The sequence below is a fragment of the Crassostrea angulata genome, chromosome 3 (genome assembly GCF_025612915.1).
Source record: "Crassostrea angulata isolate pt1a10 chromosome 3, ASM2561291v2, whole genome shotgun sequence".
Classification (NCBI taxonomy): Eukaryota; Metazoa; Mollusca; class Bivalvia; order Ostreida; family Ostreidae; genus Magallana; species Magallana angulata.
Genome location: NC_069113.1, coordinates 276,292 through 290,769, shown reverse-complemented (window position 1 = coordinate 290,769; position 14,478 = coordinate 276,292). Strand labels below are relative to the sequence as shown.

General features: G+C 34.9%; 1 protein-coding gene across 2 annotated transcripts in view; it reads right to left on the bottom strand.

The window, feature by feature from the left end:
- Window positions 1-14,191, bottom strand: part of LOC128177429 (serine/threonine-protein phosphatase 5-like) — a 62,072-nt gene extending 47,881 nt beyond the window's left edge. The window contains exons 1-14 of one of the 2 annotated variants that reach the window (XM_052844142.1): window positions 14,034-14,191; window positions 12,796-12,965; window positions 9,898-9,969; window positions 9,655-9,802; window positions 9,158-9,279; window positions 8,949-9,014; window positions 7,958-8,056; window positions 7,647-7,752; window positions 7,367-7,427; window positions 6,813-6,894; window positions 6,164-6,251; window positions 5,715-5,934; window positions 5,334-5,415; window positions 3,163-3,622 (exon numbers count right to left, since the gene is read on the bottom strand). In XM_052844142.1, coding sequence (XP_052700102.1) covers window positions 3,566-3,622; window positions 5,334-5,415; window positions 5,715-5,934; window positions 6,164-6,251; window positions 6,813-6,894; window positions 7,367-7,427; window positions 7,647-7,752; window positions 7,958-8,056; window positions 8,949-9,014; window positions 9,158-9,279; window positions 9,655-9,802; window positions 9,898-9,969; window positions 12,796-12,965; window positions 14,034-14,163 — 1,503 coding nt within the window. In that variant the 5' untranslated portion in view covers window positions 14,164-14,191 and the 3' untranslated portion in view covers window positions 3,163-3,565. Of the gene's footprint in view, window positions 1-3,162; window positions 3,623-5,333; window positions 5,416-5,714; window positions 5,935-6,163; window positions 6,252-6,812; window positions 6,895-7,366; window positions 7,428-7,646; window positions 7,753-7,957; window positions 8,057-8,948; window positions 9,015-9,157; window positions 9,280-9,654; window positions 9,803-9,897; window positions 9,970-12,795; window positions 12,966-14,033 lie in introns of those variants that run through there. The other variant, XM_052844143.1, reaches the window with a different exon arrangement.
- Window positions 14,192-14,478: the final 287 nt, after the last annotated feature.

Here is a 14,478-nt window from a genome sequence, read left to right as displayed (position 1 = left end):
GTCAAGAGAAATCAAAGGAAAGTGAAGTTTAAGCAGGGACCTATGGAAACCAACACGTGTTTTCTACCGACACTTCATATATGTACCTTTCACACAGTTTTCACAGACCTGCTTAATTACCATTGAAATATAAATTTTTACCAAATAAATCACACTAGTCTTTTCAGTCACAAATGCATTGTCATTAATAATTTCGTACAATAAAAATATCAGCTGCCAGAAACGGTACAGACATAGTAGCATCAACATTCAAGTCAAAGACACAGGTCCAAATCTAAGACCGATGTTATATAGTGCCTTTTCCTCTAGCCCCCTCTTTTATAGCCAGGCCAACCAACCAACCCCCCCCCCCCCCCCCCCGAAAACCTACTATATAGTAGATTCTTCCCCGTTTTACATTCCGGTCACGTTTATGACGGACCAAACTGGCAATATCTGAAAGGATATTGATAACTCATAATAAAGGATGATAAATGCATCTATTACATAGTATAAAATACATGGGTTTTTTTCAACCCTTTGTTACACCTTTTTTGTACACCTTTGCACCTAATTATTCGGATTTCGGAATACTTTTAATTTTTTTCCCGATTTTTGTTTTTTTAATCGATCCTTATCTGCAGTTTAGACATTGACGTTTTTATCGAAGACGTCACACTACATTTGATCGTCAAAAATACGTGGGTTTGGATACTGGAAAACTAGAATATAGCTGGATAAAGTTTTTCACATGAAAATATAAACGAGTTATCTATCAAAAATATGATTAAAACAGCTATACATGGCAAAATCTGTAACACACTCAAATCAACTCTCAACCAATATTGGAGTCTCGGGTTCATTATGTCATGTATTAATTTCTATGTATTAAGGTCCTCTCAGGGAAATAACTGACCAATCTTCACTTAATTTTGCAGAGAGGGAACTAGGGATTAGAAATTTATTACGCCTTTGTCCCAAAAGGCTACTTTTGGTGCACACATCACAGCATAGATTAATTTGAAAGATGGTCACATAATACGATGAAAAAGTTTTTGTATAGCAGAATGTTAGATTTACTCTGACATAATTTTTGTGTAGCTGGTTGTGAGACTTATCCTGATATAGTTTATGTGTAGCTGGTTGTGAGACTTACCCTGACATAGTTTATGTGTAGCTGGTTGTGAGACTAACCCTGACATAGTTTATATGTGTAGCTGGTTGTAAAACCTACCATGACATAATATATTAGTGGCTGGTTGTAAGACTTACCCTGACATAGTTTATGTGTAGCTGGTTGTAAGACTTACCCTGACATAATTTATATGTGCTGGTTGTTAGATTTACCCTGACATAGTTTTTATGTGTATATAACTGGTTGTGAGACTTACCCTGACATAGTTTATTAGTGGCTGGTTGTGAGACTTACCCGATATAGTTTATGTGTTACTGGTTGTGAGACTTACCCTAACATAGTTTAAGTGTAGCTGGTTGTGAAACTTACCCTGACATAGTTTATTAGTGGCTGGTTGTGAGACTTACCCTGCCATAGTTTATGTGTAGCTGGTTGTGAGACTTACCCTAACATAATTAATATGTGCTGGTTTTGGGACTTACCCTGACATAGTTTATGTGTAGCTGGTTGTGAGACTTTCCCTGACATAGTTTATGTGTAGCTGGTTTTGAAACTTTCCCTGACATAGTTTATGTGTAGCTGGTTTTTAATCTTACCCAGCCATTGTTTATGAGTTCCTGGTTGTGAAACTTACCCTGACATAGTTTATGTGTAGCTGGTTTTGAGACTTTCCCTGACATAGTTTATGTGTAGCTGGTTGTGAGACTTACCATGACATAGTTTATGTGAAGCTGGTTGTGAGATTTACCTTGACATAGTTTATGTGTAGCTGGTTTTGAGACTTTCCCTGACATAGTTTATGTGTAGCTGGTTTTGAAACTTTCCCTGACATAGTTTATGTGTAGCTGGTTTTTAATCTTACCCAGCCATTGTTTATTAGTGGCTGGTTGTGAGACTTACCATGACATAGTTTATGTGAAGCTGGTTGTGAGATTAACCCCGACAGAATTTAAATGTAGCTAGTTGTAAGACTTACCCTGACATAGTTTATTTGTAGCTGGTTGTGAGACTTAACCTGACATAGTTTATTAGTGGTTGGTTGTGAGACTTTCCCTGACATAGTTTATGTGTAGCAAAATGTCAGATTTACCCTGCCATAGTTTATGTGTAGCTGGTTGTGAGAATGACCTTGACATAGTCTTTTTTAATATCTGTCTTTTACTTTTTAAGCCTAAGCAGCCTTAAACACAAGATTGAGTGATGCAGAGAATGGGAAGCTGGTGTCTGTCCTTGACCTTCCCGGGAAGGTCATATAGTACCATAGAAACATCAACAAGGAAGAAGGAGAAAGTCTGTACTGTCCTTTCGTTGACCCTTGTAGAAAAACAGTTCAAGGCCAAGAGAAATCAAACGAGTGTGATGTTAAAGAGACATGGTCACAGTTTTGGTCAAATAATTTTTTTCCAATTTAATGTTTAAAATGCTTCTCTGAGGCATTTTAAATAGCAAACCAAAAAGTTAAGTGTCATTCATTGAGTTATAAGCGAGTTACAAAGTTTACAATGCTGATCTATGTAAACAAAGCTTTAATTTACATTTTGAATGTTGAAGTAGAAATTCCTGTTTTAGACCTAAAATGAATGTGTTAAATGTTAGGAATTGTTTATTTATACTTGAAATGATTAAGAAGCTAGATAAATCAACTTGAAAAGACTTTTTACTGGAATATTGAACCTATGGAAACAAAAACAGAGCCCAAGCCTAATTTACATGACAAAGAATTGTGAGCCCTGTATTTGCTCATAAAACTATGACTGACTCTCAAATTCCATTTGATAAATAGAAATGCACTCCTAAAGCATTGTTAATAATAAAAACAGAAAAATAGATTTTGACCAAAATCGTGACCATGCCCCTTCAAAGCAGGGACCTATGCAAACCGACAATGTATTCCAATGACACTAATTGGCCTTCACACTATGTTACCAGACTTGCCATTTACTATTAAATCAGAAATTTTTTACCAAATGATTTACACTGATCTCTTTATTCACAAATGCATTGTCATCCCTGATGGCATATAATACTATCCTATTAAAGAAAAAAGATCAATGTTTATTGTTTATTAAAACTTGCAGTTCCTGACAATAAAAACATCAGCTGCCACAAACAGTACTGACATAGTAGCATCTACATTCAAGTCCAAGACACAGGTCCACATTTTAGTCCGGTATACACCGAGTGGGTAGTGACACCACCGTGATATAACAACCACTGAACAACAGCGGTGCTCCTTCAGGCGTACACATCACTATGTACCCTCAGTACATACAACAAAGATAGTCACATAATCAGATTACATGTATATAGGATGATATTGAGTTCTGGTATCCAGGGTTTGCATGAGTTGGGTGATTGGCGTTTCCTTCCATTAGCGGTCTCCGTGATTTCTCTGTCACATTATGGTTATACAGTGCTCATTTCATAGGCTTAGAGTCAAACTCCTGCTGACTAAAACATTCCAAACAAACTGTTTGCATAGGCCATAGGTTTCACGTTCGGATGTGGCTAAAACAAAATGGAAAAAAAAAATGTAGAGATTTATTAGTCAAACCATTTAATGAAATGGAGAACTTAATTGGTTTTGAGCAATATTAAATTAAAAATTATTTTTTCAAATTTAAAACAAGAGGCACATGGGCCACATCACTCTCCTGAGAAACAATACATTATAATAAAATTAGCTTAACGGAGTCACAATACAAACTCTCTGGACAATGTAGTATAGTACAGGTAGATCCTGTATAAATAAAAATCTATATTCCCCCCGGATAATCTTATGTTTATTATCATTAGTCCCTTTTCTAACAGGATGATTTTATAGTAATATCACATTTTCAGCATTGCAGTTCTCAAAAAGATCCTAAACAATTGTCTATGAATGGCATATAAACCTACATCAAACTCTGACCTCTTGTGAGGCCTAAGAATTGTCCAGGGGCCAAAATCTAAATAATTTTAAAGAATCACCTGGCTAATTAGTTTCTGAGAAGAAAATTTTTATGAATTTACTCTATATTTTCTTATGTAAAATTTGACCCCCCATTGTGGCCCCACCTTACCTTCGAGGGTCATGACTTTCACAACTTTGAATCCACACTACCTGTGGATGCTTCCACAAAAGATTTTTGTAAATTTCGTACAGACAGATGGAGACAAACAAAATGTGATCAGAAAAGCTTACTCGAGTTTTCAGCTTAGGTTAGCTAAAAATTACTGCACAAACTACAAGTTCTATTACTTAAATCTTAAATTTTACATAAAATTTCCTGTCATGTATTTGTACATGGTACAAATACACTGCCTTATGTTTGAACATATTTGAATGCCCTTCACCCTGGGATACTTTGTTTCAAGTCAGGAGAGTGGTAAAATGGGTTGAATTTGACACTATTCAATCAGGAGTGTCATCTTCCTTTGACAGCTGTTTTAATATCTTTGCTATGACCTGAACTCAATGCCCTCAAACCCTATAGTGTACCTACCACAGAATCAAATGATGTAAACTTTGGCGTCAAATCATCTCCATTAATTGTCAGAACCCTATAGTGTACCTACCACAGAATCAAATGATGTAAACTTTGGCGTCAAATCATCTCCAGTAATTGTCAGAACCCTATAGTGTACCTACCACAGAATCAAATGATGTAAACTTTGGCGTCAAATCATCTCCAGTAATTGTCAGAACCCTATAGTGTACCTACCACAGAATCAAATGATGTAAACTTTGGCGTCAAATCATCTCCAGTAATTGTCGGAACCCTATAGTGTACCTACCACAGAATCAAATGATGTAAACTTTGGCGTCAAATCATCTCCAGTAATTGTCAGAACGCTATAGTGTACCTACCACAGAATCAAATGATGTAAACTTTGGCGTCAAATCATCTCCAGAAATTGTCAGAACCCTATAGTGTACCTACCACAGAATCAAATGATGTAAACTTTGGCGTCAAATCATCTCCATTAATTGTCAGAACGCTATAGTGTATACCTACCACAGAATCAAATGATGTAAACTTTGGCGTCAAATCATCTCCAGTAATTGTCAGAACGCTATAGTGTATACCTACCACAGAATCAAATGATGTAAACTTTGGCGTCAAATCATCTCCAGAAATTGTCAGAACCCTATAGTGTACCTACCACAGAATCAAATGATGTAAACTTTGGCGTCAAATCATCTCCAGTAATTGTCAGAACCCTATAGTGTACCTACCACAGAATCAAATGATGTAAACTTTGGCGTCAAATCATCTCCAGTAATTGTCAGAAAGGCTCCTTGGTTTCCCATTGTATCACTGTCCAATGAAAACACAGTCATTAATTAAAAGAATCAGACTGGGGCCATTACATTGAATAATGCTTTACAACCAAAGTCAGTGTCAATATCATAATCATAATAATTGTATGTTAGCATTGTGTCGTGTATAGTGTTCCCAATTATGCAAAAATTGAATAAGATAAACAAATGCAAAACTAAATAATAATATTTTTTTCAAATCTGACTCTAATAGATGAATTTAATAGTTAAAGTTAATAATTAAAAGTAAACTTCCTCACATACTTTAATGAATATAGATGAGTCTAGACAACTCACCAGTAGTTAGGGGCGGAGAAGACCGTTATACACTTCCCGTCATGCATGACCTCGTAGCCCTCTGGTTTCACCTCGTGACTTCGTATTATGTACTCCAGGTTGTTTCGTTGTAAGAATTTACTGGTGATGTCCGGTCCAAACATGGTTCCTACTCCTCGCTTACTCTCCGCTCGACCAGGCATGGGTTGAGGGTCCGACCACAACAGCTCACACATAAGACCTTAAAAACACGGAACACAGGTCTGTATTGAAATACAACTAGTGGAAACTTGATTAATATTTCATAATGTCTCATGAAAGCAATTTTACACATAATAATGTAAAAAATATTGGTCCTGTACATTTTATTAACACGAGTTCCTTGCATTTATTATTACTGTACAATAAACACAAAGGTGAACATTTTGATAAAGATCTCTTGCATTATCAGCCTTTGGTGCAATAATAACCTGATTCAGGCGGTTGTCGGTTTCTGTCAATTTTCCTGAGATCATCCAAAGTCACATTGTCATCTTTAAATAAACCACCATGCATGACCTACAAAAGATGAATCATAGTCTTGCTTTAATCTGTAAACATGGAGATCATACCCGGCCATCAATAGCTCTGACCTTGTCATTGGTTTACACCTGATTGTACACATTTCACATACACATACATATACCTTCATTAAGTTAGTATGGGACACCCTTAGATACCCAGTTTAATTTAGATGAAAGTATATCAATCTTTGAAATAAATTCAAGCAATTAATCACTGTTTTGAAATATTAAAATTGTACAATATTTGACAATGAAAAGAAGTTTTAAATTTGTCTGTAGAATTAAAAAAATTTTCACTGGGTTTGAAACTCGTGACTTACAGATCAGTAGCTGGTGCTCTGCTGTAAGATATCATGTTCATTAACAAGGGAAAAATATAAATTATATTCTTTGTCGTCAACAACTTGTGTGTTTTCTATCCTCCAGACAATTGTCAGCGATAAAAAACACTCATTAAACTAATTTAATAAAGATTATATATCATCCCACACCCCGGGAGATCCTATATATAACTCATAATACCCCCCCCCCCCCATGGAAGAGATGCCTGACTCACTAGTATTTTGTTGTTTATACAGTGAGCTAGTGGTAACCAGTTGAAGATCTCTGTAAACAGGTCCGCCATTTGTGACGTGTATCTACACACATTAAGGAAGGAATTTTTGAGACATTTGAGACATGGGATTTTTCTGTTCAATTTTTATGTTACAGAGAACTAAAATTGTTAAAGAGGAATAACTCAGTGACTCTACAAAAGCCACGATGGCATCATGTAAGATGCACCAAATATAAATTAAAGTTCATGTATTTCAAGTTATCTCTGAAGAGATCACATCATATCAAAATACAGAGGAGCCTATTCTATTAAAAAGTATTAGATTTTATAACCAACTTTAATATTCCTACCTATAACAAGAGTATGAAAGTTTAAATATATCCTACCAATTAAATATATCCTACCAATTAAATACATCCCACCCATCAAATAAATCCTACCAATTAAATATATCCTATCAATTAAATATATCATACCAATGTTTTAAGCAAATGAAAAGTCAAAGGTAGTAACTCAATGTAATGTGGGTTGATATTGAATGAAGCTAAGGATACTTTGATTTGACTTCTCCTTCAAAGCCATACATCTGATTCATCGTGACACTCTCGTGGTTACCTGTAAATACACAGTATCAATTCATACATGTTAGTTAATGCCTGAATCTTGTAAGTTGCAAATACATGTTGTTTTTTTTTTCCTTTTGGATATCAAACTCTTGCTTGTACGTTTTTTATCTGCTCTTAATTTCCAAACATTTCAATTTAGAGCAGAAAAGCCATCTGAAGCAGAGAAAACTCATTACATGCCCGTAAGCATTTCTTTATCTATGATTACCTCTTGCCATGAAGAAATGATTGGGATACAGAAGTTTAAAACAGAACAGGACGACGACGCACTCCACTGAGAACGATCCTCGGTCCACAAAGTCTCCGTTAAATAACTCACAAAGGTCAAGGTCACTGATTCACTCATTGGAACGCCATGACGTTATATACAGAGGCATTTATGATGTCTGGTGTTTTATCATCGCACAGAATTACATGCTCGTTTCAAAATATACTTATCTTTTACACTCTAATAGTAATACATGTATATAATATGAAAATGAACAAATTGATTCAAGAAAACTGAATATCAAAGGATACATAAGGGTTAGATTCTGAGGGTAAACCATTTAACTCAAATATATTTAACAGGTCGTAGAACTGGCCATGGATATCTCCACACACCGTGAACTTCTCTCCCTGGAAAACCAGAAAATATTTCAATCACAATTCCTTCTTATACATTCCTCAAACACTAACTCCAATCCTCATACATTCCTCATACACTAACTCCAATCCTCATACATTCCTCATACACTAACTCCAATCCTCATACATTCCTCAAACACTAACTCCAATCCTCATACATTCCTCATACACTAACTCCAATCCTCATACATTCCTCATACACTAACTCCAATCCTCATACATTCCTCATACACTAACTCCAATCCTTATACATTCCTCAAACACTAACTCCAATCCTTATACATTCCTCATACACTAACTCCAATCCTCATACATTCCTCATACACTAACTCCAATCCTCATACATTCCTCATACACTAACTCCAATCCTCATACACTAACTCCAATCCTCATACATTCCTCATACACTAACTCCAATCCTTATACATTCCTCAAACACTAACTCCAATCATCATACATTCCTCATACACTAACTCCAATCCTGATACATTCCTCATACACTAACTCCAATCCTTATATTTATATGTAAATATCTAAAATATCCGAATTAAAATGCAAACTACTAGTACTAGTGATAAAACAAACGTAAATGACAAGGATAACAGTTTTTGGAAATTGTCAAATTTATCAGAATTATTGGCAAGAATAAAATGTTTATCAAAGTTATAGTTTATACCAAATAATGATTATTAAATCATATGAACGTTTTTATAAAAAGATTATTCAATGATTATAAAAACATTTTACAATATCTAGAAATTTAGCAGTCAGCTTCAACTGCCATTATCATCATGGCAAATTGGCCTTGATATTCTAAATTGCTGGTTATGCAAATTGTGCCACAGTAAAATTTAGAATGATTTAGAACCCTCTTGACACTCACCTTTGGCACTGTAATGTCCACTAGACTAGGCTGTTTTATAAAGAAGTTCTTTATTTCAACCAGGATCTGTATAAAAAAGAATGAACCAAATCACATTTAGTACACTCTGGTAGTTTTGAATCCACAAATGGCTTATTTAAAAGTAATAAACAGGATATTCATAGGTTTTTTATGCAGGTAGGGAAGAGGTATATATATATTATTCTTACCTGATAGGCATATTTTCTGTGGAGTTTCTTCTGCTCCTTGAAGGTTTTCATGAGATCTGTCACAAACTTCAGAGTGACTCCTCCCTCTTCAAATCGTGGGCCTTGGTAGTCGTCTTCAATACCTGGACAGAGTTTAGGTATTAAATTAACACTCATAACAGAGAGGGCAACTTTTGAAAAATTATATGTTTAAATACTCCAAATAAAATGATGAAAAATACCCAACTCAAATTATAATTTTTATTATTAATATGAGCATAACTGGTATATTGTGTCTTTGAAAATCTAGCTGGTTGCAAATCTGTTTTTATCTAATTTTTGCTTTATATTATTATCTACAGTAGTTTTTACATTACTTAAAAAAAAAAAATTATCTACCTATCAAACCCAAAGTTTAAATACGGAGCCAGGAGAGGGCAAACAAACAATTTTTTTAAAGGTGTCATCAGACAAAACATGACATGGAGCCACACGAAACCCCTAAGAACCACGCTTACTCATGGAGGCCAGGTCAATGCTGTCCGCCACCGACTTGTGGTTCTCCTCCACTGCGATCGCTTTCTGGAAAGCCTGCATTTGGACGATCTTCTTACACTCATTGAACTTGGCCCGGGCATCCTTGTCATTTGGTCGCACTTTTACAACCTGACATTAAAAACATGAGGTTTTATTCTTTTCAGTAGTCAAAGCCACTTAGTTTAAATTATGATCTAACATGTGAATGTAAATAATGTTCTTACTGATTCAAAATCTTTGAGTGCCACTTTGAACTTTCCAAGAGCCATGTTTGCTGATGCTCTCCGGTAGTAAGCCTGTAAAACAATACAGAATTCTCATCAAACAATTCAATGTGTATACTCCTTAACATTAATATCTGGTATTAAAAATAACAAGATATCTATAACACTCTTATTACTAGGAATTTTAATTTTTAAATGGTATGCTTGGATTTATTTACTACATCTGCACAAACACCACCAAAACATTGCTATCCAACTGGAAAAGTCATTTCACACCTCAAACATCTATGTATTGCCCTTAGGCTGAATAACTGCACGTCATTTAATTACATATCACGTATGGAGTTTTGGCTACAACTATTGCATTTTACAATGTGTAAAACAAAGCTTTTACCTATTTAACAAGTAACAGTAGTTTTCGCATTATTTGTTAATGCATGATTACCATGCTTAGTTTTTTGCAAAGTTTTAACAAAGAGTATTTTTTTAAAAAAACAATTTGATTTTAATTTCTTCATTCTTACCGAGACCAGTGTTTAGAGGTTCGTGGTATGAAACGCCTTTTCCAGTCGGAGAGCAATGTTTGGATACTGCTTATGCAGATAGAAGTAAATAAAGGCAAACATGTTATAAATGGTTTTGTAGATATATTATCCTACAAGAGAATGGTAATAAACACTTGTCTGCTGCTTTTCCGCTGAAAGCAAAACTGATTGCAGTTCACGAAAAGGGGTACTCTACATATTCCAAGTCTAAGTCGGAGTTAGATACCTTGTATTGTTATAATACTCTGGGGTAAACTTTTTCGCAGGAACAAGTGCCTGTGTACATTAAAATAATTGAGAAACTAGCCAGAACAAGTCTTAGTTAAATGCATGACTATGTAGTAGTGTTGTTGACATGACTATGTAGTAGTGTTGTTGACATGACTATGTAGTAGTGTTGTTGACATGACTATGTAGTAGTGTTGTTGACATGACTATGTAGTAGTGTTGTTGACATGACTATGTAGTAGTGTTGTTGCGATAGTCGCCGACTATCAAAAAATCATCGCTAAGGCAGCAGGTCGGCAACAATCGATACTAAGTTTTTATCATTGATAGTCGCTAAAAGTCAGTCACATGACAGATAACCATTTATTGCATAGCGTTATCCATAAAACGACTAAAGAATTATTATACAGTGACCAACCTATGGGGCGACTTGCTTTGTGATCAGTAACTTCGCCGGAATTTCCTCCGAAAGACAAGTTGAAGTCGCCCTGTATGCTGAGTAGTTATGGGAATCGGTGAGATTTTCATAATCAATAATCGCTTTCCCGCAACTAATTATCGATTAAAATCGGAAATTTTTATATTTTATAGTGTAGTGCTAAATATATGTAAATAAACAAGTTACAATGAACAGACTCATTACTAGGCTTTCGTAATTTGATTTACTTAGTATTTCTAGCGATAAAAAAACTATATTCAAAAGATTTTCCTTTGTAGGCAGTCCAACATTAATTTTCTTGAAACCAAAATGCGTCCAAATTCTAGAATGTGCTATATTTCCCAAGTAAGAATATCGAGCTCGTCTGACATGTCAGCCATTTTCAGACCGCGCGCCTTTTTCAGGGTTTATATAGCCTAGCTCGCGTCTAGAATATTCTGTTTATGATATGTGCTCGTTGAAAGGGAAAAATACCTCAACGGATTAATCGTAATGAAACCTTTTATAATCGAGCGCTTAGAATGCGATAACAATCGATCGATTTTCAATTATAATCGATGATTGGAACATCACTAATGCTGAGTTTACGATAAATTTAACAAACTAACAAGTTTTAACAAATTTTATAAGTTGTTTTATTTTTATTAACTTGCTTCTAATCCAATTTGAATTAAAATTTGGTCCTAGGTTGGTCCCTATGGAATTTGAAAGTACGGTATACATAATCGATTTTATAATCGATTGTGAGCTGCTGATTTAATTTGATTATCGTAGTAAAATTGGTCCGATTTACTATGTAGCTTTGTTTTCCCTCGGACTGAAATGTCACATTTTCATTGGATTAAACATGGCACGTGATTGCTCATATATCTCTATGTAGGTTCTGTGAGGATTAATATAAGGCAATATGGCCGTCATTGGCCGCCGCCTCACCTATTCATCTCGATATTTCATATTATTTAACACAGAAATCGTGTTTAGTAAGTCATTAAAATATTTAGAGTAGTGGCCCTTTGGAATTATTTTTTAAATTAGAGTAGTTGCCCTTTGAATATTGACGTCACATTGTTGTGTCTGGAGCAGAACAAAATGGCAGCGTCTAAATTTGCTCAAATCTCTGCAGAAGTTTAAAATTGAATAGCAACAAAACATTGTAAGTAATATGGCTGAAGCTGAAAGATTTTTTAAGCGTATTTGAAAGGTGGTATTGATAATTTTGAAGAGTTTAAATGAGTTTAATTGGACGAGATGTAAGGCATCTTGTACATGGCTTTGCGTAGATCACCACTATTTGTGAATGAATATGTCGCTTGATAGTCCTCGGGAAAACAAAACACTTATTAGGTTAGTTACTGACTCACTACGGAAATATATTGGGTTGATCAATCTCATAGACGGCTCGGCTTCGCCTCGCCATCTATGAGATTGATCAACCCAATATATTTCCGTAGTGAGTCAGTAACTAACCTAATAAGTAATAGTAAGACTCAAATTCACAAAGTTTTATCTGGCTATGATTTCTTTTACACAAATTCTGTAAAGCTACATTTTAACCTTACCATGACAAAGTTTCCACCTACATTTTCCACCATAAACCACTAGATTCTGTTACCTTGACATTACTATTTTTATCTGGTTTAAAAGCTTACCTTGATTAAATTATGTTTATTTGATTTTATAGCCTACCTTGATATAGTTTTTGTCCAGCTGAAGGGCTTTAGAGGCATCACTCAATGCATAGCCGAAGCTTTCTGTCTTGATGTGGGCAAAGCTCCGATTACCGTAGTATGCAGCCACATAGGGGTTTTGTTCTATTGCTTGAGAGTAGTAGGTAATGGCCTGGGAGTAATCCCCATCTGAAACATGAACATGGGCAGTTAAACAACTGTAAGAATATATCAATAATTATTATTAAAATTACAAATCTCTTTAAATATTAAATAATACGTTAATAAATAGAACTTTCAAATTTTCAAATATCAAATTCAATAAATTACTATATCATTTAAATTTGCTCTACATTTCGTAGCTGCAGAGCACTAGTTCTACCAAAAATAAATAAATTGTTAAAAGCTGCACTTTATGTTTCTCATTCCAAAAATTGTAAGAAGAAAAGCACATATTTGTTTGAGTTGATTGGGAATCCCTGGTGCAAATTTATTCAAATCATAATATATACATCCTGAACACGAATACTGTGTCAAAATAAATCACAACATCCTTGTCAATCATACATAAAATAGTTGCTGAAAATACATACATCTCAAACCTAACACTTGCAATGGAACACTAGACACATCATTTATGCAGCTCAAGTCAAACTAGTCGATCAAATTAGGTCTATGAACCATAATGATGACTCAGAGAGTATCACAAAAGCTCCCACAATTTCATTGAGGCGTGACAAAAACAAAAAAATCTAATAAGTGAATGCTAGGAAATATATGACACATTGTGCTTGCCCTCAGACCTCATGTAGATCCTCAGTTCATTAATGTTCAGCCAAAAGACTGGGGTGGAATATTTCCCAACATCCTGTTTGGGATATTATGCCCAAAAATGAAAAGGGCTATATTGTGATGTCTCTTGATACAGAGAAAATGACAAGCTTCAGTGGTTGTATGGGTGAGTCGTTTGTGGATTTCAAGATCTTTTTTTTCACATAGAACATGTCTGAATAAGGGGAAGGAAATGGTCACTTGATTTCAATAACTTTTCAACAGATCAATAGTAATGGCAGATACTTCACTTTTTTTTCCTTCATAGCGTGACAACTTAGGATGTACTTCATTGTATCAGTCATTGCTCGATAGAAGTGATCCAGAGTCAACGAGATTATTCTAGATGCCAATTTCAGACATCTGTACAATACACACTTGTTGACAAGCTGTTTTAGTCAGAAATACAAGACAGAAAAGCCTTACTTTTAAAGTATTCATTTGCCTTTTCTTTGAGTTCCTCTGCTTTCTTCTTTACCTCGTCACTAAGACTCTCGGCGGAGTCTCCGTTTCCGATTTGTGCGTTTGCTGTGTCGGTCATGCTGGAGTCAGCCATCTTGCTTCATAGTTACTTAGAGAGCGCACTAAGGGACATAACTCTCTCTCTCTCTCTCATATTGACGAAAAATAAATAATTCAATTCATTTATTGACAATTACCATGTCGGCATATAGTCATGAATATGAGTTACATAAAACAAAACATTAAAAATAGCATGCTAAAGTTAAACATTAACTAATAAATCTACAATGGACAAAACATTGGGTGAAAAAAAACAGGCTTGTGTGAAGACTATTATTGGTATTCATAAAATTGTATAAGTGTTCATTGTTGACTTTCCGATCTTTTATACAAATTTCCAAACTTGGGC